Source organism: Podarcis cretensis (assembly GCF_951804945.1).
Source record: "Podarcis cretensis genome assembly, chromosome: 1".
Classification (NCBI taxonomy): Eukaryota; Metazoa; Chordata; class Lepidosauria; order Squamata; family Lacertidae; genus Podarcis; species Podarcis cretensis.
Window position 1 is genome coordinate 80,895,429 of NC_137170.1, and position 27,538 is coordinate 80,922,966.

General features: G+C 44.1%; 1 protein-coding gene and 1 long non-coding RNA gene across 5 annotated transcripts in view; one reads left to right on the forward strand and one right to left on the reverse strand.

The window, feature by feature from the left end:
* On the reverse strand, positions 1-26,124 carry LOC307224532 (ras-related and estrogen-regulated growth inhibitor-like). The gene is made up of 4 exons (XM_079991453.1): positions 25,911-26,124; positions 9,691-9,747; positions 6,962-7,035; positions 1-4,652 (listed from the first exon to the last, which is right to left on the reverse strand). The coding sequence occupies exons 1-4, from the start codon at positions 26,005-26,007 to the stop codon at positions 4,167-4,169; spliced, it is 714 nt and encodes a 237-aa protein (XP_079847579.1). The 5' UTR covers positions 26,008-26,124; the 3' UTR covers positions 1-4,166.
* Positions 23,940-27,538, forward strand: part of LOC307224544 — an 11,047-nt gene continuing 7,448 nt past the window's right edge. For 3 of the 4 annotated variants that reach the window (XR_013842619.1, XR_013842620.1, XR_013842621.1), the window contains exon 1: positions 26,258-26,543. This is a non-coding gene — a long non-coding RNA (uncharacterized lncRNA). Of the gene's footprint in view, positions 25,431-26,257; positions 26,544-27,538 lie in introns of those variants that run through there. The other variant, XR_013842618.1, reaches the window with a different exon arrangement.

Consider the following 27,538-nt stretch of genomic DNA (forward strand, 5'->3'; position numbering starts at 1 on the left):
TGAGAATTATTATTTTTTTAATTCACAGAATAATCATCACCACTCCATATACAAACAGTTGCTGAAGATGGCAGCTTTTCTTCACCCTCAGCAAACCATTAAGATTTCTGGCACCAGGTCTACAAAATGCAATGGAAGTTACAAGAAAAAAAGTATATACATGTAAAATACATTATGAAGTATTTAAAAATAATGGCATTTACATTTTGAGAGAAATTTCCATCCATTGCCCAGTATTCGTGGGCAGATGCTGAGGGTCCCAGTGTCTTACAAGGGTCCACTCCCCCAAGTCCCCTGTGGCTGCACCTCGCTCCTATCCGTTTGCTCACTCAGCCATCCAGTTGGGCAGGTGACATTGAGGCAAGGAACAGCAGCAGCTATTACCACTCACTAACTGCCCTCTCCCAAAAGTGGCAATGAATACTGTTCCTCCTCTTTCACCCAGCCAACCTTTGCTTGCCAGCCTCCAGCCCTATGGGAAAGTGAGCAGGAAGCAGCAATGGTGTGTGTGTGTGTGTGTACCATAAATATCTTGCCCAAGGAACCCCAAACTGTGGAACAAACAATTGTACAAGGTTTGTACTTTTGGGAAGGAGGCACTCATTGAGGCGGGATTGTTTCAGTTCTCTTATGTGTATGAGCGTGTATATAAAACAAGCAGCAGTTCCTTGCAGTACCTCCATTGCTGGTGGAAAGTTGCTTAACAGAACAGGAAGCACACACATGGATTCCTCGGTGGAAAAGGAAAAGGGCTTTTTATGTTCTAGTACAACACGTCATTTTAAGGGGTGAAATTTAATTTTGGCAAATTAAAGTTTCCGTTTGATGGAAGAAGCACATAAACTGCTTTGGGGGGGGGGTAATTTTACTTTCTGTCACAAAGGGCAGCTAGGCAAGTAACTATGTACTGCCAATCAAGTCGCAGCATGAGAAATACTGTGTATTTTGTGAAAACTACAGTAGCCGCCATTTTCAGTGACTGGTGGGGATGTGAGATTTTTCTGGCTGTGAGAGGTTGGAAACCTGGATGAAGGTGGTGTAAGTGGCTGTAAAGAGCTGGACAAGTTTAATTTTTATAACAATATATGTGAATCATCACCCCCTTTCCTAGAAAATCCAATCTATATACCACTGCAAGTACATTTTACAGTTCCCATGACAGGTTCAGCAGAATCCATTAATAACAGAAGGTATCAGAAAGGATGCTATGCACTTTCCAGTGGCTGGAATACAGTTGTATAAAACAATGCAAATATATAAAGCTGCTCTCATGAGGATTAGCTTTCCTGACCTCTTCAACAGGATAATTTACTGAAGACACATACAATCAGCCTTTAAATTAAAATCTTTTTTGAATATTCTCTATGGCTAGCAAATAAAAAATCTTCCAGCTAACAGCCTTCACCTGTAGAAACAGACCTAGACTCTCATTTAGAATTTGCTTCTTAGAAATTTCAGTTGATATAGGTATAACCGCCCACCCATGAGACAAACCAGAATAGCATTTGACTGTGAAAGCAAACCACTTTAGCAGTCAATCCAACAATAGTTCTGCTAGGCTACTTAAAAGAGGGAAAGGAAATTTTTAGTCCTGGCTCCTTTAAAAAGTCAAGCATCCTGAGAGAATTTTAAGCCTTTGTTTTGAACATATGCCTGGATTTGTGATTGGGGCTTTGAAGAGATTTTTATTTCACACTTACTCATTCTCTTGAGATCACTGCAGGGCGCCCCATGGAACAGTGTTGATTTAGGATTTAGATACTGCAGGGAGAGGGAGAGTCAAGCTCCTAACGCAGGTGGCAGCTATTGAGCTGACAATGCCACAAATCTAAGAAAGTGTTTATTTTAGTAACCTTGGATAAAAACGAAAGAGTTCTGTTCCATTTTAATTCACGGTGGCAATGCCCACTTTTGAAATAAAACGCAGGAATAGATTTGTACCACCGCAAAAGGCCTAGGGCAGGAATAGCCCAATTGGTGCCCTTCTGATGTTCTGGACTACAACTTTCAAGCTCTGGCTATAGAGCTGATCGGAGTTGCAGTCCACAACTTCTCGCAGCTTCCAGATCTTGGAAACCTCCAGTATCATCTAGTTCCGGCTTCATTGTATTTCTCCCTTTAGCTGTACTCCTCTCACCATGCCCACCTCATATACTCTTATTCCATTTCCTGCTTATACACAGCTATTAGTCAACAGCAGAGTACCATATCATTTTACAATACAGAATGTAATTATAAAGCCACACAAGCTGACTTTAAAAATGCTTAGTTTGGATCTAAGAGTCAAATGGGTTTCAAGAGGCAGCTATGTTCTCAGACTTGTTGGGTGAAGGCAGTTCCTTTTGTTGTCAGAAATAATCAAAAGATGGCCCTGGGGTTTTGCTGAAGAGCAGGCAGATATGTTTATTATTTTCAGATCTATGGAGAACCCCTCAAGCTGCATCTAAAATATCTGTGTTTGCAATGCACAGAGCTCCTCTGAGTTGCCTACACAGAAGTCAGTGAAGGAATCAGGAGGCAAACAGAATGCTATTTTCCAGTGTTGAAAGGTAGAATGGAAGCCTTTGTGGAACAAGTCTGTCATCTTTCCTTCCAGAACAGCAAGTGCCTACAAGTATATTAGCATGACAATGGATGCAGCCTTAAAAGAGGAAGAAATAACTAATTGGGTCAGGGCCATAGCTCAATGACACAACATATGCTCTGCAAGCAGAAGCTTCGAGGTTCGATCCCTGGTTTCTCCAGTTAAATAAAGAGCAGGAAATGAACACGATGGACAAAGCTGAGATACTGGAGAGCTGGCTGCTGGTTAAGACAAATAGTACTTGGCTGGTTCAACCATTGCCCTAAAGCAGCTTCTTATGTTCCTGCCAGAAAGGAGGAGAGACTTGAAAGTGCTCCCTGCTATGACATCTACACACCAATAAAAAGTCAGTTATCTGAATACTGATGGTACTAACTACACAGGAAGATTGGTGGTGGAAGAAGCTGTCTTATGGCACACTTGATGCGCTTCTGGTCACTAACAGTGCAATCCTATGCACGTTTACTCAAAAGTAAGTCCTACAGTCCTCAGTGGGCCTAACTTCTAGGATAGTGTGCATTGTTTTGCAGCCTCAAGCTCCACAATTCCATGAACTTCCCTATTCTCTGACCTCAGTGCTTCCTGCCATGAAGTCACATGGCACTGCTGCTCAATGTAAACAGAACTCCCTTCTAACCAAACCTTTATTCAGCCACTTCCAACATGTTCTTCTACTGATCTTGACTGTACTGTATAGAAAACTGGTGGGGCCACTGGCCTTGGTTCATTATGGAAAAAGGTCAGATGCATAAACCATTATGCTGATGGACAGGAATGAGCAATAACATACTAGCAAGAGCCAGGAAGATGAGAACACATCTTAATCAGCCTTTTAAAAAGCCTTTTGCAAAACTTGTAGATCCCACCACCCCTCCTTCCAACAAGACTGACTCAACAAGACTGCGCTGGTGCGGAGCTCCGCATCAAGAGTCCAGCCTTGGCAAAGGCATCCACTTTCACTTTTCCTTGCTTTCTTGGGTGCCCAAAAAGAATAATCAGACCATGCACCAAAGGAACATTCACAGCTGCCCTTCCACCCAGGATTTAGAAGACTAATCTCTACAAGGAGAAAATGTGGCGCATTAGCCTTAGCTATGGAATTTGCTGCCACAAGATGTGGCGATGGCAACCAGCAAAGAAGACTTTAAAATTCACAGGGGGTAGGTCTATCAATGGCCATTGGTCATAATGGCTAAATGGAACTTCCAGCTATAGAGATAGTATACTTCTGTATACCAATTACCAGAGGTGGAAACGGGGGGAGGGGGGCAGATTATTGCCTTCATATCCTGCTGGTGAGCTTCCCAGAAGCATCTGTGTGGCTCCTGTTCACAGCAGGATACTGGACTAGGTGGACCTTTGGTCTGACCAAGTCAGGTTGGTCTTATGTACTGCTGTACCACAAAGCTGGTCTAGGGTCACCCTGTGACCTCCCTGCCTTTAAAGGTAGTTAGGGGGAAAGAACACCTTTCCTAACAATGCACAGGTCTCTGGACTTGTCAGCTCTGCACACTCTCCCTTGCCAACTCCAGCTGGTCCCTGTGTAAACTGCCCATCATTTCACAATGGCCTGTGCAGAAGTTCATTCCGGGATGTAGTCCCTGAAGGAATTGAAGCTCAGGCTCCTGCCACCCGAGGCCAGAGTCGAGTTGGCGTGAATCTTCGGGATCTTTTCCATTAGTTTCGACACTGCTCGCCTCTTGAAGGACCCTGGGGAAAAATGACCTTGCTTCATCAGCTCATTGTATAAAGTGTTGAAAACCACCACCGTCTCCTCATAGCTGTCCCTGGTAGAGATCTCGTAGAAAGGATGCTTCAGGGCCTTGGAGAGGTTCTCCCCATCCTCAGAGGACACCATGCGGTCAAACTGCAGGTCCTTCTTGTTCCCGACAATCACGACGGGCGGCTCTCCATTCGCGCTGCTCCGCTTTGGGCTGGAATGGATGTGGTTGATGAGGAAGCAGAGCCTCATGACTTCGTCAAAGCTGCACCTGTCAGTGACAGAGTAAACCACAGCAAAGCCATCTCCCCACTTTATCTTCTCTTCAATTTGTAGAGAGTCCTCCTCCTAGGACAAAGAGACCAATCGCAAATCTGTATAAGCATGGCACCTTCTTTGCAAAGAGCTCACAACATCTGTACCCAATGACCAATGGTGGTTATGTACCCCCTTTCTGGTCACTGGTTCTCCTCTGCAGATTGAATCTTTCCCCACCCAGCCCACTTGACAGTTGTTTGGTGGTCATCCAGATCCCAGATTTGGTCAGCCACAATTCATCTACTTTGGCCAATAGAGACAGAGAAAATGAAATGATAAACTCAGAAGTGGGACCTGCAACAAAAGGTTGTAATGTGAAGAACTTCTGTTCAAGTCTCCAGCTACTCCATTCCATGGCCCCAACAACAATCAATCACCTTTCTACGCCCAATGGGCATCCTCAGCCATCATGGGCTGTTGGGTGTTTTCCCCTAAAGTTTGTTGTGCTTCTGCAAGCCTCAGAGTTCCCCTGCGCTTGCCAACACCTCCCCCTACATGCAAAGCATATGCTCTGTAACATATGTTCCCATCCTTCCCTAACAGACCATGCTATATTCTGTCTGTGTCTTTAAAATGGGACAAGTTAGATTTAAATTCAATTGTGCAATGTTGCTCAGGAAGGGAGAGCAGTACAGTTGTGTCTAAAAGTAACTTACTTGGAAACAGACATTATTGATGCTTACACTGAAATAATGTAGGCATTTATTTATTGTATGAGGACATGCTACCATTTTATAATGGCATTGTGATTTGTTGTTATTTTTATTGATTATAGATTAGTAATTCCTAATTGTAATTGGTAAGTGCAAACTGTTTAATTATTATTTGCTGATGTTTAATTTTACTGTTTACTATTAGAGTCTAATGGATTATTGAATATTGCTTTATTTGATATAAGTTGTTTATTTTAAAGTTATTCTGATTTTTTAATATTGGATCAGATTGTTTCTATTAATGTTTGATGTTTTATTACGTTTTTATTTGTGTTGGAAGCTGCCCAGATGGGCAGGGTATGTATGTATGCATAAATAAATAAATAAATAAAGATAGATGATAGATAGATAGTAGATAGATGATATATAGATAGATGATAGATAGATAGATAGATAGATAGAGAGAGAGAGAGAGAGATAGATAATGTCCTTTTCCCAGTAACATGTTGAGACTTTGCCAAAGTAGAGATTTGAATCTAGATCTTCCTGGTCATAGTCCAACACTCTAACCATGTAACCAGCACATTGGCTCCTTTTTATCGGAATAAAAGTTACAGCAACTATGTGAGATCAGTCAGTATAATTCCAGTAGAGGGGTCAAGGCCAAGAGACACTGGCTGGACAGTAAGTTCACAACTAACACAAATTTGGTCCGGGGATTTCCAGGCTCATTGCTCACCCTTTTAGCCACTACACTGTTTACATCTCAGAAACATATTTCTTAGGGCACTCTCTTTCTTAGGGCTGGGGAAACCCAGCCAGGTGAGATTACTTACCCTTTAACGCAATTTAACTGCCCACTTCATTTACAGAATGGAAGTAGGTAAGGGGACATCCAGCTTCCACCTCCACCGCTTTATTATTAGTTTATGATTCTGCTTGAGACCATTGGCTCATCTTAGCACAGCATCCTGTTCAGCACAGCAACCAACCAGATGCCTCTGAGGTTTTTAATGATTGGAAATGTTTGCTGTTGCTTTGCGTCTATCTTTTTATATAGTTTGATTCTATTGATTTTGGATTTGTCTATCTTGTCTAAGCAATGCTGAAGGCCTTTGGACAGAAAAGAAACCTAAAAATACTGATTAAAAAGACAACAGCAAAGTAAGACTTGAAGGTAAGAGCCCTTTCCTGCTACTGTTTCCCAGTAACTGGTATTCAGAGGCATGGTGCCTCTAGAAGCAGAATATAGCCTTTATGAATAATAGCCATTGTTAAGTCTCATTCTTTGTGAATTTATCTAATCCCCTTTAAAGCCATCTAGGTTGGTGGCTGTCAAAACATATTGTACCTGTGAATTCCTTAAGTTATCTCTGCACTGGGGAAAGAAGTGCTTCCTTTTGTTTGTCCCGAATCTCTCGCCATTCCACTTTACTGGATGGCCCCAGGTTCTGATATTATCAGAAAGAGAGACAAAATGCCTCTACTGACTTTGTCCACAACAGCCATAATTATATGCATCTCTATCATGTCCCCCCTTTACTTGTCTTTCCTCCCTCCAAGATAAACAGCCTCAAATTTTATGGCCCCAAATTTTATAGCCCAAGCCCTCTGGGAAATTTTTGTGGCTTTTTTCTGGCCCCTTCCCAGTCCCCTCGTTTTGAGATATAGTGACCAGAACCTTACCTGTCCTGCTGTATCAAGAATTTCAAAATGCACCATCTCTCCATCGATGACAGCTGTGTGTCTATAAATCATCTCTGTGGAACATAAAACATGTATGAGAAATCCCTTGGCATATGCGCAAAGCAGAATTAAAAATAAAAGCTAAAAGTATGCTGAGTGGAGACTGCTCTCTTCCTTTGTCTGCCTTCCTGGTTCTGCTCACAAGCAAGTACACAGCCCAGCATGAAAATCCCTCTACATGTCTTGCACTGCTGAGAAATCTTATGCACCTCTATTTTTTTATTAACCTCATCATTAATTTTTATATACCACCTTTCTATTCGAGAACTTCCAGTGCAGTTTACAATCAAAATATAAAACTCAAGAAAACACCATAGCCTGCTATTAAACAGGTAAAGTCAGACGGCAAAACTCTTCAAACCCAATAATATATTTATTTTTAAAGGATTTTGGTGGGCATCAGGTGAGCCTTCCAAAGGAGACAGCTCCACAAGTGGGGTGCCAAAACAGAAGAGCCCCTTCCCAAATGCCCCCTGCCTCACCTCAGACACAACAAGGCCTCTCAGAGAAGGGTGGGATGTAGAAGGAGAGAGGAACTAAAAGTGTGAGGATCCAGAAGGAGAGATGAAAAGTAGATTGGGTGTGTGGGTGCAAATGGACAGAGAGGTTTGCAATGGCAGCTGGCCACACTGTGACTGTGGATAGAAATATAGTCCATCATCACTGAAAGTTCATTATGAGCCCAGCCTCCTGTTTGCAGTGTGAGCTAAAGCTTCAAAATGAAGAGATTCTGGGACTAGTCTTGGTGGGGTGGGGGAAGGACCATGACGGTAAAGGGAACTTTGCCAGTGACTTAAAATGAAAGCGCACCAGTTGTTCTGGCAAAATTCAGCCCAAAGAAGGCAGAAAAGGCCACCTAGTGAACAAAAGATGCCCTGAATGGCAGCTGTGCACAGCAACATATTTCTTCCCAAACACCTTGTTCTCTCATCTTGAAACCTCACATGCCCTCTAACTATGAAATGTCCAGGCTCCCACAAGCCTTATTAAGTCATCTTGGCCTCGAGGGCTATTCTTCTCCTGCTCAAGATCTATGTGTTGATAAAGGAGCCTGTCCATATGCACTGTGGATTAAAGGGTGGGGACGTGCCATATATTGTCTAGTCACATTGTGAGGAGAATAATATACCCAAAGGCAGGCAATTATGCCTCTCTGTCAAAAGGAAAAAAATAAAGGTGATTCTGTCTTTCCCTCTGCTTACCCTCCCCACCCACAGCCCTCTCTGACTTCCACAGAGCAGCCAAATTACTCTATTTTGTGCACAGTGAATTCTGTGACATGCTGTGCAATCCTATGTATGCTTGCTTGCAAGTAATCCTCACTGTGTTCAATAAGGGCTTATTTCCTTAAAAAAAAAAGTGTGTGCATAGGATTTCAACCCAGCCCAAGAGGGGCGGAAAACTCTGAAGAAAAAGAAAACATCAACAAACCTTTTTGGTAACCATTCAGGAAGCTGCAACCCACACGATGTTATTCCCACACCATCCTCAAAAGGCCAGATGGACTAACAGCATAACCTCTAAATATGTAACTCCAAATGGAGGTGTTTATGTTGCTATTACAACAACACAGCAGGAAGCCTTACTGAGGGCTCCAGTATCCCAAACTAGTTCCTGTTAGTTCTTCAAGCCCAACACTTCACAAATCACTCCATCTCTTTTCAGAATTATCAGCTTCCAGCTCTGTCCAAGGCAGGCTTCTTTGCCTTGTTGAAAATGCAGTAATTTCAGGACACATGCATGTTATCTAGGTACCTGATCTGAAGAGTCTGGAGGTTGGAGGAGGGATAGCTCTTGCTTTTGTGCAGAATACCTCCGCCATCAAAGAAAACAAAAATGAGGAAATGTAGGACTGAACAGGTATTAATCTAATTTTCCACGAGTTTCTCCCAAATTGACAATTGGGGTGTGGTGGGGGTAGGATCCCTTGCAGATGGGAGACTGTCAGCTTCTCTAGGCTAAATGACAACATGTACATAATGACCTAAATTTTCAAAATGACTAGTGAATTGGAGGCAAAGTAGGCTTTCTGGGGAACTATGAAAGGATTTTCAGATGGTGCTTTGCTCTATTATTATATTCAAAGAACAGACACTCAGCCCAGCGGAGATTCAGCTTGATTGGTCCAATATCAAGGCATTTTCTAGAATGTAATTGCTTGGTAAATGGAGCAAGATGGCAATGGAGAAATGAACAAAGTGCTAGGTACTCTTTGCACTAAACCTTCAGCTCACCACCATAGCATCTTGTCCAATCGTTGACATTATTTTCACCAAGTAGAGAGTCCATTGATGCTGTATGAAAGTAGTAGCACTAGTTAGCCTCCCCAATTCCATCATAAGAATATACGCTGCTGCCTTATAATGAGCCAGACCATCTAGCGCAGTATTATCTAACACCGACTGGTACCAAATTTTCAGGTTCTCAGACAAAAGTCTTTCCCAACCATACCTAGAGATTGGACCTGTAACCTGTTGGATGCAAAGCATGTGCACTATCATTAAACTATCACCCTCACCACTTCCTTCAAACAGTTTGTATTTGAGAGCTAAATGGCAATTGCTCTTGGTGCTGGAGCCAACTCTCCATAATATAAATAAATAAATAAATAAATAAATAACAACCACTCTGAATGTGTACGAGAGACATAAGCCAGAAGTGAGACTTACCTAGAGTTGGGTCATAATCACCAATAAATCGCTTAGTGATGAATCTCACTGTCAAAGCTTCATTGGAAAAAGGAAAAGGAAACATGATTAATGGAATAAACCAATACAGAAATAACAATAGTCTACAGCAGCCTCCCACAACCTGATGACCTCCATCCCCCTCAACCAGCATTATTCGTTGTTGTCAGGGATGACATCTAGAGGACACCCAGTTGGGAAAGCTTCACCTAGAGAATATCAAAGCACACATGACCAAGGAACCGATCAATGGGTGAGTCTTAAGGACAAGACATATGACTGTTGGCAGGAGGTTTTGGGGACAACAAATGAAGATAATGAAAGGGGTGCACTTCCAGGTAATGGGCTGGAATAAACAAATGCATCTCCTCTCTCTCTCTCTCTCTCTTTCTCTCTCTCTCTCTCTCTCTCTCTCTCTCTCTCACACACACACACACACACACACAGATGCACTTTCTTAGAAGCTTCCCACATGAAAACTGAAGTGGAATTAACTTTTGAACAAAGTCCTGTGAGCTTATACAACTCCAAAACACACATAACGTCACAATGAGCATTTCAATGAGCATTTACTTTGGAAGTAAACAGATAGAGGCGGCAAGGTGGTGGATAGAAAAGGCAGCAAAGGACCTGTAAGTGCCAGATTTCCTGGGCTCCAAACTTTCTTTTGAGCAGCTTGGAATGAGCACAAGAAGCACAATGGTGGCTCATTCTCCAAAACTCAGGAACAGTCAGGGGTGGAATGCGGTGGGCAGAAAGGAATGTGTGAATGCTACCAGGGGAGCCATGTGGAGGCTCACTGCACAGTTCAATCCAGCACTCCCACATCCTTTAATCTGGAGCTCTTCCACGAACGGCGTGTACAGGTTAATTCTGACATTGGATCTGCCAACCAGTGTTTCTTAAAGCACATGAAGGGAAGTAGCCATCATTCTCTCTCTCAGAGACAATATTGTCTCTCTCACAGAGACAATAATATGCAAGAATGAGCCATGCCTCTTCTCAAAAAGCTAGCAAAAGCCTTCTCTGTAACCCACCCAACACCTAAAATTAAAATATGGAAGCGTGGCCTCAGAAGCAGCAAAACGTCAAGCCGAGACAAATAACATCAGGGTGGGGAAGGGGGTACAAGTCGAAGCCTGCAGTGAAGATACAGCATACCCTCTCAAAATGAGGGTGGGAAGAGTATTTCGAATGAGGGCGAGAATGGACAAGGCAAAGTTGTCAGTGCAGGAAACCGCCTTGACTGCACGAAGCCTGCAGCCCTTCTCTTCCCTGCTCTGCAAGCTAACCAGATGCCTTTGACAGCGAACATGCCACACTCGTGACACACACACACACACCCCACAGCCTTTATGCCTGGGAATCTGTACCCATCACTCTGGGGAGAACAGGAGGAGATATTTTGGTATGACCCTTTGCTCGTCCCCGAGGGAGTTTGCCTTGTTTCCTACTACACAATAGAAGAGTGAGTCATGAAAACTTAAGGTCTTCTTTCCATCATTATAGCTGGGTAGGCAGAGGGAGCAAAAATAAAACCATTTGGAGATAATTTTTATTTTCTCATGTGCACCCACTCTCTGGTCTGTCTAAAAAGAGTGTGATGTGGGATCATCTTATAGACCAGGGTAATGGAAAACCTTTCATCTGGGATACCTTGCTTGCCCCTAAATTTCAAATCCTTTTTGTGCTGGATTAATTTGGTGCAAAAGGCATCTGCTGAAGCAGTAATTTGGCCCAATAGGGTCCTTAAAACACTGTGGTTCTCTAGTCTTTCTGCTATTGTCTTATCTCCCAGCATATAAGAGATTCAAAGCTATAAAATCTAAGTAAAAGTATAAAATGTAAGTAACTTGCAAAGGAAATAAGCACTGGACCCATCAGAATAACAGTTTCCATACACTCTTTTTTTAAAGAAGGGGAAAAAAGGACACCATAATTTGAACATAATTTGCCTTGTGTGGGCAGCTTTAGTAATCAGGAGTCCTTTCATATTCCATATAGCTCATTCTTCTAAGTTTAGGGGTAAGGAAAAAAGTAAACACACACCACAGACCAAACTATCACTTACAGCCAGAGAGAACACAAAGGACTGGATTATCCAAGCGCTGGTTATCCTTCCAAGTACACATTCAGAGAACTCTGTACAGAACAGCCAGCCAGCCAGAGGGAAGAGTTGCAGACAAAGATAACACACAGGGTTGGGAGGTTAAAGAATGTAGGTGGTTTTGGCAGAGGCTGAGAGAGGCAGAAAAAGAGATGGGTGGGCTCCTGTTTGTGAAAGGGAGATGTGGTTATGGCCCAGACGAAGCACAAACTCTGTGGGTCCCCATCATTTAGGGAGTAACTTTAGAAATAAGGTTCCCATAATGAAAGAGCTACGGTAGCTGCACGGTGTTTGTTTCTGAGCCAAGGACAACAGAGCCTGGAAATTCAATTGAGAAAATGCCAATAGGACCCACAAGCATGTTAAGATCTTGCACGCCCTCGTATTTTAAGGACCATCTATACACACACACAAGACCAGTTGCCAGCAGAGGTCTACTTAGATGGCATACAATCTGCTTCATTCACACATCAAGTTTGGACAGTAATAGCTTGGGATGGAGCTTTTCCAGTAGCAGTCCCAAACCTTTGCATCCTCCGTCCCACAGAGGTTATGCAACTTCTTGCATTGATATCCTTTTGGAAAGGTTGTAAGACTTCTTGTTTCGTCATGTTTTTTTGGCCAGTTGAGGTGCAACATTTCCTGCTCAATAAACCCTTGTTCATTAAGCCAGGAGAAAGCGCTGGGGCTGTATGCTTCCCCCCACTCCTCATAATCATCCTCCAGGATAAAGCTGTGGCTTTGGATCCTAGTTGGTAAGTCAATATTAAAACACAGTCCGCCCCATTTAAGACATGACGAGACTAGGATCACAGCATCCAAGTCAGTGGAGGAGGTCAGGATGCAAAGGAGAAGTGTACAGACCAGACAGCTGTTCCTGGCTTACAAAACCATGGTTTAGGGAGCCAGAAATGTTATACAGTGCATCTGAAAAGGCCATACATGTTTATTATATGTTTTAACTTTGTTATTAATGCTTTTGTCTTTCAGAGGATTTTTTTGTAAACTGCTTTGGTGTTTTTGAAAAAGTGGTATAAAGATGTTTCACTAATTTTATATATATATATATATATATATATATATATATATATATATATATATATAAAGCCCCACAAGATGTAGCAATAGCCACCACCTTGCATAGCTTTAAAATGAGTTTAGACAATTTTTTAAAGCCGGGATGTTAAGCGTTGGAGGCCCAAGAAGGGAGAGTGCCATTGTGCTCATGTCCTGCTTTTGTGCATCCCATTAGCATTAGGCTGGCCACTATGAAAACAGGATGGTGAATTAGATGGGCCACTGGGCTAATTCAGCAGGGCAACTCTTAATGTTTTTAGGGCTCGTGTCTTGTTCAATTTCAAAACTTTTCTGCAGGTAGTAAGAGGTAGAAATATCACTGGTTTTATCCCAAATGTCCAAAAGCACATCAAAAGAAAGGTGGTGATGGTTATTACGCTCTCCTCATGCAGCTGGCCCTGCCCTTAGGTAGAGGGAAGCAGCTGCCCCAGGGAGGTGACTTTTGAGTGTCAGGGAAGGGCAGAAAATTGTTAACAAAGCATTGGCTATTATTCTTGTTATTCCTCAAAACTGTGCTGCCAGGGAGGGGGAGAGGTGCTTGTGGGACAGTCACTTGTAGGACTTTCTGCCTCAAGTGCCAAAATAACCCAGCTGGCCTTGGATACCACACATCTTACCTAGGGTGGATGAACAGGACACAATTTGTCACAATACCACGGACTACCACAGGTAGAGATATTAAGGGTATGTACTGGATGGACTCAGCAGATTGACATTTTCTCCACAAAAAGAAAAGAAAAAGGAACACAGCAGCCTCAGGAAATGTCAGGACGTGTCAATCTGCTGTCCTTTCTAGGTAGCACAGAGCAACACCAGCAACAATTCCTCACAAAAGTTGCCAAAGGTTCTTTTTGTGAACCCAAGAATGCATAATGTACTGTAATGGGTTTTACTTATTGTTTTATTACTGCATTTGTTATGATTAGTGGATTCTACAGCACCCTAAAATCCAAAAGGGAAAACAGGCAGTATAAATTTGTTGTTGTTTTTAAAAGTAAATATAAAAATGGCTGGAGGGAAGTGACTCATCACCAGATTAATCTTTCTTCCATCCAGAACACCGTGTCATACATCTGCATATATAGCTCAATATTTAACATGATCCTCTCCACAGATAAGAAATGTGCAGTCACGAATTCATTACCAGAGAAATTGGTGCTAACACATCATGTGAAAAGATACATTAAAAATCAGGGCAGCAAGGGGCATACATCACTGTTACCAATTCACACATATCACTGGGTTTGTTTGTTTGTAAAAAAAGCCGTAATAGATGTTGGCTTAAGCAAGATTTCTTATTAAGAATGAGACATAAATCTGTATCCGTGATTGCACTCATCTATGAAGCAGCTACAGGTATGGGGAGCCAATGGGCAGGAACAAACATCTTGCCTTGCCCAGGAATACCTGCAGGAGCTTTCCCTTCAGGACTTTGGGTTTGAGGGGATCTTGGTGATGTACCCTCTAATAAGCCTTCACCTGTAAGGCTGGGCTCTGGCAGAAGCTCTAGTAGCCAGTGGTCGCAGTCCAATCAGCATCAGGCAGCTGAGTCTGCAAGCTGCCATTTTAAACAGAGTGATGTGGCACAGTGGGCACTGATCGAAATCAGACAGTGCTGACTTAAAGCACTGGATTTTTCATTTTCTAAACAATTAATTTCTAATATATACAAAAATACATGGTGAAACGAATATATAATATCAGGGCCGGCTTAATAATGAGCCAAGGTGAGGCAGGTGCCTCAGCGACAGGATGGGAAGGGCAGCAGATTTGGATCAATTCAAGATGCTACAGAGCACTTGGTAGACCTTGCACACATAAACAGTGACAGGATGAGCACTAGGACCCAGGAGCAACCTGGAGTCTATCAAGCAGCAGATTGGTTGACCACTAAACAAGGTTCAGGACATGCACAGCAGAGTGGCAGCTAAAGTGACTAATAGTTAAGCATCTGCTCAGGCAGTCTGCTGACATAAGGAGGCTGCAGGCAGCGCCTTCCCAGCCAGGGGAGCTTCTCTGAGCTCCTTTTATTTCTCATATTGTCTTTTATTGTTTTAAAATTAGAATTCTATGGAAATGCAATGTGTAAGAAGTAAACGAAGCAATCAAATGAAAATGAAAACCAAACAGCAAAGCACATTTCGATTGCTACAACAGACAGAAATGTTATTAAGTGGTCCATAAAGACCCTCATCAATTTTCAAGCAGTCCCTGGGGAGGTGGAAAGTTTGGGACCCACTGCCCTAAAGAACTGATCCACCACCAAATATTACCTCGGGTTAAGAACTTTGCTTCAGGATAAGAACAGAAATCATGCTCTGGCGGCGCGGCGGCAGCAGTAGCCCCCATTAGCTAAAGTGGTGCTTAAGGTTAAGAACAGTTTCAGGTTAAGAACGGACCTCTGGAACGAATTAAGTACTTAACCCGAGGTCCCACTGTATCATCAGTTGTGTTTCTGCCCATCTCAATTTATGTGCATACTGAAGGTAATATGCTTTTTCCCTGGCTTTAGTGGTGGAAGTGGGATTTCATGGGTAACATTTGAACAGAGATTTTGAATTTATGTTTCTCCTCACAAATTCCAAAGTTATAAGTGAGAAATATGATTCATGCAGCAGCAACAAGAACACCCCTTGAAACCAGACAGCCCAAACTTGGTATTTGTTTTTAGCATTTGCAAGAAAAGTAATTTATTTATGCTTACTCTGTTTTGCCCTCCAACGGGAAGGCCCATAGAGACTAACAATAAAACATACATTAAAAACGTGCAAATAAACTACGCGGTGAATAAAAATATCGAACACAATGTGACATTACAAGAAACTGAATACATTTGCTGCGCTTTCATGACAGCTGCCTGAGGCAGCTGCTTCACTCTTCCTAATGGTAAGGCTGGGCCCTGGGGGAAGTTCTGGATCAAGAGACAGCCCCAGTGGCAAGCTGCGTGCTCTAAGAAGTCAATTTGGAAGCAAGGGAGGATGCAGATATTTAGCTGGTGGTGGAGACTAGATAAAGGGGAGCCCCCAAACCCCTCATTCCCCAGAATTGCATCACCACAATATTCTGCCCTATAGAAAGGTATATATTCAGTCTTGACGGTATGGCAGAGCAAAAAGAGGACTCAAAGGAAAACATCAGGGTGAGGAGGGTCGGGCTTAGTTCAAGAGCAATTTCTAGAAATAGCTATGAAATGACAACCCATGGAGTGCCATATTACAGGTGAGTAAAGCAACAAAATGCAGCAGCCTGTAATTACTTGCATCTTTTAAGGATTGCACTGGCAAAGGGGAAGACAGTGGAACAAATCAATCTAGAGTTCTGGGAAGTGCCTGCTTCAATAGCAGGAACTGGGCAGACTCCCAAAGCTAAAGTGCATGGGTCTATATTAAGAACCCAATTAAACAGATTAAAAATGTCAAGGGGGAAAACCACACAACAACAGAAGGGCCTATTACAAGGAAGGAGTCAAGGCCAGAGAAGCAGAGGTTGACACGGAGACCAGGCCCAACTATTCATCTTGAACATGAGCAGAATTTGCTGCAGGTAACATTTAAAGAAAGTGTGATGTGGGCGCTGATGGATAAACCAAACACTTAATGGTTTTAGAGGCAGATCAAGCTGGGGTGCCTTTATAAACCAAGCTCTGGTGACTTACTTCTGTTCCCTTCATCCTACTCTCAAGAGCTCCAGGCAGGTGAAAAAAACACACCTTAAAAATATAATAAATCCAACTATCTAAGTTATATCCTATTACCAAGAGCCTCATAATAAACGAAAGCCTGTTGAAAGAGATCCTTGTGGTTAGATCAAACTAGTGCCCTTAGGGTTGCCAAGTTGCAACTTGGAGCTTCTTCTGCTCACCATCCCCACCTGCACCCCATCCTTGTACTCCTCCAAACAAAGGTCTGGTCATGTCAGACTCTTATGCACACGGTTAAGCAAATCCAATGATTCTGGGAAAACTGCCGAGTGAGAGAGGGTTTCTGCAGCAAAAGAAGTCCTGCTTCTGGAACTAATGGAGAAGATTCAAAGACCCGCACTGGCAGGGCTCCTTGAACCTTGCTTGCCAAGACAGGTAGGGCCAAGGCAGGCCCACCCATGAGGCAGGGTGAAGCAGCTGCCTCAGGTGGCAGAAATGGAAGAGGCCCAGTGAGCACCCTGAAGCTACCCACATACCAGCCCTTGCAAAGTTTGCCCCACCCTGCCCCCACCCACACATGGCAGTGTGTCTTTAGAAGACAGCTTTGAAGACTGAAAGCATATTTTTTACTAGGAGTCAAATGCAGTACAGTGGTACCTCAGGTTAAATACGCTTCAGGTTACATACACTTCAGGTTACAGACTCCGCTAACCCAGAAACAGTGCTTCAGCTTAAGAACTTTGCTTCAGGATGAGAACAGAAATCGTGCTCTGGCGGCGCGGCGGCAGCAGGAGGCCCCATTAAGTAAAGTGGTGCTTCAGGTTAAGAACAGTTTCAGATTAAGAACGGACCTCCGGAATGAATTAAGTACTTAACCCAAGGTACCACTGTAATAGTTATTAAAAACTGTTAGAAAGAAATTTGTTACAAGATAACATGCTATTTAAAAGCTACTTATAAGTCCAGTCTTTATGTAGGACTAAACCTTTTCAGTTAGAGCAAACCTTCCTCAGCCTCGGCCCTCCAGATGTTTTGAGACTACAATTCAAATCATCCCTGACCACTGGTCCTACTAGCTAGGGATCATGGGAGTTGTAGGCCAAAAACATCTGGATGGCCGAGGTTGAGGAAGCCTGGGCTAGACAGTGATGCAGTGATGCCATTTGACTGACAACTGGGTAGCCCTGCGCACCTATCAAATTTCACTTGTGGAGCCAAAAAGGTTACCCACCCCTACACTAGCATTTTTATAGGGAACAGCTGATCCGACTGATGTCTCCGCTCCACAGATCAAAGCATCCTGCATGGTGGTGAAATTCATATAGAGAGAACCTCAGTTCTGCATGTAAGCAATGAGACGGAGAAAAAGTTTTTAAGTGGGAAAGTTGTAATTGGGTCAAGATTTTGAAGTAAGAGCAAATCCTTTTCCACTTGAGTTACTCTGACAGCTTTAGATTTACAGTTCATAATCTAGTCTTTATTTTTGCTTGAAATTTATATCCCTTGATCTTGTCTGTAAACAAGGTCTCCAGGTGGCTTGCAATTACAAAACAGACAATAAAACATCTATAAAATCAAGTGGTGTTAAGCAGCAGGTTGCTTTTATCCTGGAGTTTCTGTAAATGTTCATCATGCAAAAGTGATTGGGGGGGGGATTGCATCGCACCTCTTTCCTACATCATAAATGACCAGATGAATCAGGCATCCATCTCAGTAAAATAAGGTATGAGCAGAGACTCACACTCTCCCCACGGCTCCTAGACAATCCAATTCTATGCTCCAGCCATGAGAAAGGCTTATTCCACATTTCTAGACAGCCTGTCTGAGTGTAAATTGCCACAACCAGCACTGGTTTTAGAAAGTCTTAGTATTTTTCTCTCTCTACCACTACAAGCCTCAACTCAAACAAATGTCAGGACAGGGGCGTAGCTGAGTGAAAGCGTACGTGCTTGGCATGCAAAAGCTCCTACACTCAATCCTTAGCATCTCAGTTAAATTTATCTGTGATGGCAAGGCAAAGAAGGATCTCTAGCTGAGACCCTGGAAAGATACTGCCAAACACAGTAGATCATTTTGGGCAAGAGAATCAGTCAAACACCTTTTCAGACCTTCACCTTTAGTCCAAACATGCATTTTGGAAACCACTTCTTGATTATTATTGGGGGAGGAGCACGTATTTGTATGGTAGTGCTACAGTTGTTGTGATCCACCTTATGGATCCACCTATGGTCCAAGGGGCATGGGCATAGCCGGGGTGGGGTGGGGGACGGAGGGGCAGCTGCCCCCCTAGATCAAGTAAAACAGTAGAAATGCCTAACTTGACCAATCACATCGGTTCTGCGCTCCCCAACAAAAATCCTGGCTACGCCCATGCCAAGGGGCAAGTGGGAGTTGGAATCAATAAGTTCCCCATTCCTGGGTTGAAGTCATAAAGAGTAACTGCTTTACACTGCTAAAATTGACTGGTGAGAATGTCCAGATCAACCACACTTCCCCGCTTACTATTTTTTTTTGGATTTTCTACTTTTTAATTTTTTTAATCTTTCAAACATTCTAAAGTTATCTGTAGATCCACCCCATACATTTAAAGTGAATCCAATGCACATATAAAGCACAAGGCTTGCCCCCAGAGAATCTTGGAACTGTAATTTCCCCTTCATACAATTCCAAGTTCCCTTAACAAACTACCATTCTTGGGATTCTCTGGGGGAAGTAATTGAATGAGCTATGTGTTCAGGTGACAATAGTAGCAACTGCACTTGCCATCTGCTATTTATTTTTTGAAATATCTCACTTGCAATTACTCAATGGTAAGAACTTTTATACAGATGAGTCTGTTCAATGCTGCAAGCAAGCAGCTGGGCAGGGGGTGAGAATACACACAGTGGCTCTACCCACGAGGGACCTCTTGCTGATTCAGGACTTTATGACATTCAATATGGTTTATGGGTGCAATGCAATGTTTAGCTTCTTTCTGTGAAATTCCTTTTGACTCTCCTAGTCTAAAAGTTCAACGACTGCAACTCCTAGGGAGACATGCTTCAACACTTGTGTACAGTATATGCAATATGGGGATTTGCAAAGGTGAATAAGTACATCAGTGCTATGGACTGCCTCCCTTAGTGGTGAGCAGCGCACGTTGCTGTTGCCGAATTATCTGTTTGGATTGCCTTTTAAAATAATATTACTGATCACTCCCATTACTGAAACCCATATTGGCTGTGAGTCTAGGAAGACCTGCTCCCTGCCTTGCTGGCATTTTCCATATGGCCTGGGGGGGGGGCCTGACTGACTCCAGCTACAAAAGCTGATGCCACTGAAGGCGGGGTTGTATCTGTTATTGATTTTTTGTATCTTTACTTTATATCTGCTTATGATTTACGTAGAAATTGTTCAGTTTGGTTGTTTACTTTTTGAAGTTTTATTTTTGTTTTGTTGTTTGTAATTACGGCATGTAATCCTTCAAATGTTGTAAGCTGCTTTGAGCATAGTTTTAACAGGCATGCAAATCAAATGACTGGCTGACTGATTAAAATGAGCCTTCTTCCCATATTTATATACTGATATCAAAATACAGAGCTCAGCTAAAATGTTAACTTTAATTGATAAATATAAAATGCAGTTGAAAAGGTGTGAGTATAAACCCTGCTGAAGGGTTTATGAAACCATGTAACTATTTGATGAAGATTATTCACCACAGGACGTGGGTGGCGCTGTGGTCTAAACCACAGAGCCTAGGACTTGCCGATCGGAAGGTTGGCGGTTCGAATCCCCGCAACGGGGTGAGCTCCCGTTGCTCGGTCCCTGCTCCTGCCAACCTGGCAGTTCGAAAGCACGTCAAAGTGTAAGTAGATAAATAGGTACCGCTCAGGCGGGAAGGTAAACGGCGTTTCCGTGCGCTGCTCTGGTTCGCCAGAAGCGGCTTAGTCATGCTGGCCACATGACCTGGAAGCTGCACGCCGGCTCCCTTGGCCAATAAAGCGAGATGAGCGCCACAACCCCAGAGTCGGCCATGACTGGACCTAATGGTCAGGGGTCCCTTTATCTTTACTACTGTGAAAATGTTTGAAAAATGTAATAAAAAATTACACCACCAAAAAGGTTAACTTTAATTGTTCAACTTTTTTTCAAGCATTCCTAATTAAAGTCAACAATTACTGTTGCTGTGTGAGCTCACTGTACTTATTTTACATGCATGTATGCTCCAAATAACTGTCACAGACAACAGATTTTGCATTGCATTGTTATTTGATTCCAATACCTGCTCTTTCCCCCACACCCTTTACACCAATGTATAAGCACCTATCCACTGAGGATTGCACATCATGCATCTGATGAAATTGACTCTAATCCGCAAAATCTTAAGCCATAATAAATATGTTGATCTCCAGGTTGCCAGAAGTTATTTCTGTTGCAACAGACTAACATGACCACCCCTCTGAAAGTTCCAAATTAAAGTGGCACATTTTCATTTACATCAAAGAAAGTAAGCTGCTATTCAACTTCTGGGACTCTATGGGGAAGCGGACAATTTTATTAGGGCATCTTCAGCTGAAGCACTGAAACCTGCATTGGCTATGATTAGGGAAACCGCATTGCATCTGCAGTGAATTGTGAAGTTTCCTTCCTTCCTGAAGCAAGGGAAATTAATCGGAAAGGAGCACTCTTTGAAACCTAACACTGCAAACCTGGTTGTATTTTCAGCCTCAGCATGTTTTCCCAGTTTCATCAGGAAATCTTATATATACTTATATATTCTAGTTTTAAACTTCATGATGCCTGTATCTTCCGTGCCACACTCAGGGGCTATCTGCTGCTCAAGGATGGGGAGAGCTGTCAACAATAAAATGTTGGCAAACTGGGCCATCCTCAGGACAGATGTGATCAAATCTTCAGGTGATCAAATCTTCACACCGAACAGGGAACACAAGGGGCTACTTGCTGTTGGGAAGGGAAAGAATGAACTTTTCAGGGGGCTTTGGAGACCTAGACACTGTAGGCCAGGAAACCAAGGGGGTAGCAAAACAAAATAAAGCTGAGGAGGCAGGCAGTGGCAGACCCATATTTTGGGGGTCCTGAAACTTGAACTGTCATGGGGCCCCCTTCACAACCAGCAACAAGGTCTGGCTAACCACTGCTATCTTCTTCAACATCTGGGGTTGTTCCATGACAGATCACCACACCTTTACAACTGACTCTCAAACTCTGATATATATATATATATATATATATATATATATATATATATATATATATCAATTTGAGTCATGTCACTCAGATACCACTGCTAGACCCAAATGTTTTAAGCAGTGTGGACTAAAGTTGCTTCTGGGGCCCCTCTAGGATTAGCCAAATCTAATTTGGCTACCAACACCCAGAGCCAATTTCACAGGGCATTGCAGTGAGTAGGCACTGAAGGAGAAGCCCCATCACACAGGTCTTGCACTGATGGGACTCGCTAGCTGAATTCCACCCTTTGGTGTGGGCACATTCCTATAGGGCTGCTTAATTTAGCATCATCGCTTTGGCAACTAGTGGAAATCTAAGCCTGCCATTATAAGTGACTCCTTTGAGGTAGCAGTTGGAGAGAGAAAAGGCCCTGTTAAAGATTAAAGAGTCAACCTGTACTTGAACCTCACTTTTTAGCCTGCAACAAATGTCCACAATGGGAATCTCAGAATAACAATATATGTATCATTTTAATAATACTTTGAGTGCTCAAATAACTTCACCATGCTCCCGAGCTGACTCAGCCCCCACAATTTCCCCCGTTCCAGCTATTTGTGAAACAGAAATCAGCTATGTTGCAGTCAAATTGTGCAACACACATATCCATTGTGTCTGGATCCTTTGCCAAGCAGCATGAAAAGCAACAGAAGCGGAGTCCTCTTGTGCAGCCTCTGGATGAAGAGAAATACTATACTCACCAGGGGAAACTGTGGGGTGGCATTTGCAGAAATAGGTGTTTTGATTACATACATAGTATAAGGTGGAGGGGGTTAGTGGGTGCCTGGGAAAAATACAAACCTGCTACAAAATAGTAAATGTTAATGACAAAGCCTTCGGTGATACAGATGCTTCTTTTTGGAATGAAGTTCTAGGAAAACAGTACGGAGAGATTCTCTGCATCGCCATGTTATGTTAGCTCTGTTCATCTTAGAAACTCACCCAAGTGATGGAGGACTAGAAGAGGGGCTGGCTGTGGCTGAGGACATCCTAATGAACATGAAATTAAATAGGATATAAACTGGCATGCCCAGGGCAAGAGCCTTCTTCAAGGGTTAGACATTGCCCTTTTGCCAATACTGGTGATCTGAATGGTGAGAGTTAATTTGTTTTAGTCCAGAGGAAACAAACCAAACATGTATTGATGATGTCATGTATCGTCTTGCATTTTCTTTGTTCTTGTTAACATGCTATGTTGTCTTTTACTGAGCAACGCTGGCAGCCACAAGCATTTAACTCATCTCTTGATAGGGGAGGGGTATTGTGAGTTTGGCTGGATTGAGCCCTGTGCATGAGTACTCAGGAAGATGACTTTTTTTTCAATTGCTTGTGGGTCATTTTCCTGAACAGGAACCAGCCAGTTTGTGGATTCAGACTGGATGCCAACAATGGACAGGCACAGAAGGATGAAGAGGAAAAGAGCCACTGAGAGTTTCTAGCTAGAGTTAGAGCCAAACTACATAGGATATTAGTAGTTTAACATAAGCTTGCTTATCCTAGCTGTTGTTATTTTGGAGTTACAGCAGCTGGAAATCCTTATCTAAAGAGGTGCTCCTGATCCAGATCCCATCACCTACTTGGCTGCTATTTGCCCACTGGTTTTGCTTGCAGTAGACATCACATCCAATGACAAAAAGCAGCCAGGAGGGAGCAATTTCCAGGAGAACACAAGTGCAGGGTCTTTATCTAAACTAAGAGCACGCTCAGGATGGAGGCATTGCACTTTCTTTTTCCTCCAAAATGAAAGCACTGAAGTCTTATGTAGCTTTTCCTAGTTATCTGAAAAACTGGAAGTGCACAGATCTCTGAGAATCTGCTATGCCTCTGGGAATCTGCTATTTGTTTTCAGGAGTCTGCTTGCTTAACAACTATACTCTAGTTGTACATTTGCAAATAAAGCACATATTGCAAAGGCATCATATGTCTCCAGTGCTGTTTTATCCAGAGAAATTACACCCCAGAACATCCCACTGTGCAGGGAAATGTGCAATACACCTATATGGGTCTGCTGAAACAACCATCTAGCGGCGAATTGTATGTGTGTGGCGGGGGTGGGGGGATGGGATTTCAATGTCATTTCAACCCGCAAAGGATCTTGATTTTTTATTTATTTTATTTATTGAATTTATATACTGCCCTTTCATCACAATATCTCAAGGCAGTTCACAGAATAAAATACAAGGTAAAAACACAAGTGAATAGTTAAAACAGAAACAACAAAACAATAACCCTTGCTTCCCACAGACACATTTAAAAGGCTGTAGAATATTAATCAGCCAAAGGCCTGGTTGAAGAGGAATATTTTCACCTGGCACGTAAAATAGAGCATTCCACAAATGGGGAGCCACTACAGAAAAGGCCTGTTTTCGTGTTGCCACCCTCACATGGAGGAGGCACACGAAGAAGAGCCTCAGATGATGAACACAGAGGGACAGTATTGCGATATTGCGGTCCTGAGCCGTTTGATCCTCTGGATGAAAAAGCTGCTTTGTAAATGCCCTTCCTTTTGATCTCCTCCCATGTTTGAACACACGAAAGAAGCTGAAGGAGGCATTTTCCTCTACTTCTTTCACACATCATTTTACAACTTTCTCGATGTCAACAAGGGGTGGGGGCACATTTTGTAGGAAGTACTCTGAGAACAATTAAGTCAGAATGTCCCATTTCAATTCCCTCCTTGATTATAAAACTCAACGGGTGGGCTTAAGCATGCCATAGGTCTCTCAGCCTAACTTCATGGAGAACCAGGGCAGCGCAGCAGAGTGGGTGACTTTGCCCAATCCCTGTCTCATCGTGAAGCACACATGGCTTTGGGCCATCCTACCCAACAGGGTTGTTGTTTAGAAAGACACGGCATATATGCTTCCCTGAACCAAGGGTGCTATCAAGGCATGGCTTTGAGACAGACAGACAGACAGACAGACAGACGTCCAGGACCCCACTCAGCACAATGAGCAGAAGCCTCCCACCCCGAATGCAGCAGCACTGGCTTGTCACATTTTGAAGTAATTCACGTCATTGTCTAAAGAGGTTGTGGTACATGAAACCATTAAGTCCAGAGTCTAAAACAACACAGCTGCACCACTGCCCTGCACTCCCCTGAGGATGAGTGGGATTAAATGACAAAAGTAATTAAAGCAAGAAATACAAGGCAATATGTACACTAAGCCAAACCGTAGCCCACTACTAGCCAATTTCTGGTGGGCTATCTGAGGTTTCCCTGTCACTGGGAGCCTGGTAAAGATGGCTGGATGAGGTGAGCAGCGCAGTGGCAGTCCTTGGGATCACTGGACACAAACCAATCACTCCTTGACTGTTAAAACAGATGTTGAGTAGGGAATTTTGCTTTGCAAGTTTAACATATACATCAACGGACGCCCGGTGAGTCTATATGAGGCATGGAGAGCCTGCAACCCTCCAAATCAGCCTTTGCCAACCTGGTGCCCTCCAGGTGGTCCTTCACCAGGTACCGAGATGAGACTCGGAGCAGGGGAAAGTGGAAAGAAAGGCGAGCGGCCATGTCTTCTACTCTCTCTACCCGACTGGCTCCGGCAGGTCCACAGGAGTTCAAGGGGCCACACTTTGCGGGGAAACGTCCGCGGAACCCCCACGTCTGTGTAACGGGTGGGGCTGCCCCGTCGAGGCGTTAGAAGCGTTCGTAAATGAGGAAGGGTAGCGGACCGGGCCGGGGGGGGGACACACTGACAATAGACCCTCTTTTCCAGCAGCAAATTCGGTTTGCAAGCGGGGAGTTTAACTTCTAGAGAGGAAGGATGAGAGAGCGGCAGCGGGACCCTCCCTGCTTTTTGCGGCTCAGTTTGGGGATTGTTAAGGAGATTGTTTTTAAGGTGTTTTGGGGGGGAAGGAGGGCTTGTCTCAGAGCCAGCGCCTTTTGTAGATCCGAGACCCAGGAAGAAGATCTTAGCCGAGCCGGAAAGTTTCTTTTTGGCGCTAATGGCGGGAGCGCAGCCTGCAGGGGACGATTTCTACGGATTGGAAAGAGAGCGCTGCCGGCCGGCCCTCCACGTGGAGTCGGAAGGGACGCGGGTTACCCACCCCGAGAGGAAAGGATCGGCGCTCGAGTGGCGAAACGTCCCCAATGCCCCCTGTGCTTAAGGACACCCGCACCCCCGGGAGTGGACGGGACGGTACCTGTTTTGCCCACGGCGCCCTGTCCCAGCACCACGAGCCTCAGGGTCCGCGCAGAGCTCAGGCTGACGGATCGGCGCAAGGGCCGAGGGAAACTCATGGCGAAGCCGGCGCGATCTCCGCGGATCAGCCGCCGCGATCTCCGCGCGCCTCGTCGGCTCCAGCTCCGCCGCGCCACTGCCCGGGCGAGCGCGCAGCAGTCCCGGCGGCGGCTCTCGGAAGAACGCAGCGGCGAGCTCCGCCCAGGAGGGGGCTGGGGTGCGCGCAGCTCGCTCCTCCCGGGGTCGCACAAGCGCCAAGTGCGAGAGACGGAGACGGGGGGGGGGAGTCCCCGCGGTCCCAGCAGGACCACGAGGTTGAACCCGCAGGCAAGCCGCAAGCCTCAGAGAGCCCCAGAGGCCCTGGCCGCACTCCCTCCCCGGGCAGGAGGAAACGGAGGGGCTGCCGGCCGGATCTTTCCTGCTCCCTCCAGGGTCACAGGCAGGGCAGCTGAGGAACGACTTCGGCCGTGACATCATCATCATCATCGGCGAAGGGAGCTGCTCTGCTCTCACAGCCCATCTCTGGGTAGCAGCAGCAGCTGCCAGCGCGCCTCGCTCTTGCTTATGTGACTGATTGGTTTCCAGAGGGGTGGTGGTAGGTCAATTGCAGCCAAAGCAATTAAAGAGTATTGTGGCCCCTTAGAGACTGGTCCGTGTGCGGCGCCCATGGGCGCACAAGTGCCCACAGAGGCTTTCCGTGATGTCCGCAGCGTTCCCTCCTCCTCACTTTGATTAGGCTAGAAGAATTTTATTGTAGCTAATATAATAGGTCGTGCTGTGTGTGTAGTGCCCAGTAAAGTTTTTCCCATTTGCAATTGGGTCCAGGGGTCTTAAAAAGTTGGTGACCCCTGTGGTGTATAAGCATACCATCAGATGTATGAAGTGTTATCCTAAATTGGTAGATAGGCACAGGCAGAAGAATGATAGGAGGTTTGAGAGAATGCAAAAAGTGCAGACTGGGCTCTGGAATCCATATTGTTGGCTTTCTTCTAAGGGTCTTGGAGACACCCATGGTAAAGGTTTGCACATTTCTCTTTTCCAGATACATGTTCCTCAGGTATGTGTCAGTGTCCAACAAACAGCCTTTTTCACATGGTCCCTCGCACACATCCCATTAGCCCTGGAAGCACATCTTGAAAGCCCAGGTTAATTAAAGAGAGAGCTGGAGAGAGAGTTCACCTGGTGCCAAAAAAAGAGAGTAAAAATTGGCTACCAGGCAAACCTCTCTTAGGAGGGCATCCCACAGCAAACATTCTACCACTGATGGATGCTACCTCTCCCTAGGAGACACCCAAAACTATGCTAACTTCTAGGCAATGGTGCATTTGCACAGCCAGATCCAGGATTTAGCATCTGGAATGCCATAACTAATATCAGTATTGAGAGTCTGCAGTGGAATGCCCAAACCTGAGCCCTGTATGTGACAGTACATGGGCTGACCAGAAGACCATAGGTTAGAAGTTGTATGCTGCCAGATTTCCCATGGCCAGCAAATGGCAAAATGGTCTTTCAAACAGAACCTGTGAAGCTTTTCCCCTTGTTGGACTCTTGTTCCTTTAATGGCTATATGACAAACAGAAATTAAATCAG

What these genes read in the sequence shown, in the direction of transcription:
- LOC307224532 (XM_079991453.1), bottom strand. Translation starts at nt 26,007, where the DNA reads ATGAGTTTCCCTCGGCCCTTGCGCCGATCCGTCAGCCTGAGCTCTGCG. An exon ending in TGATTATGACCCAACTCTAG is followed by an intron (nt 7,036 to 9,690) that starts GTAAGTCTCACT and finishes TATGTTCCACAG; the next exon opens with AGATGATTTATAGACACACA. An exon ending in TTCTTGATACAGCAGGACAG is followed by an intron (nt 4,653 to 6,961) that starts GTAAGGTTCTGG and finishes TCTTTGTCCTAG; the next exon opens with GAGGAGGACTCTCTACAAAT.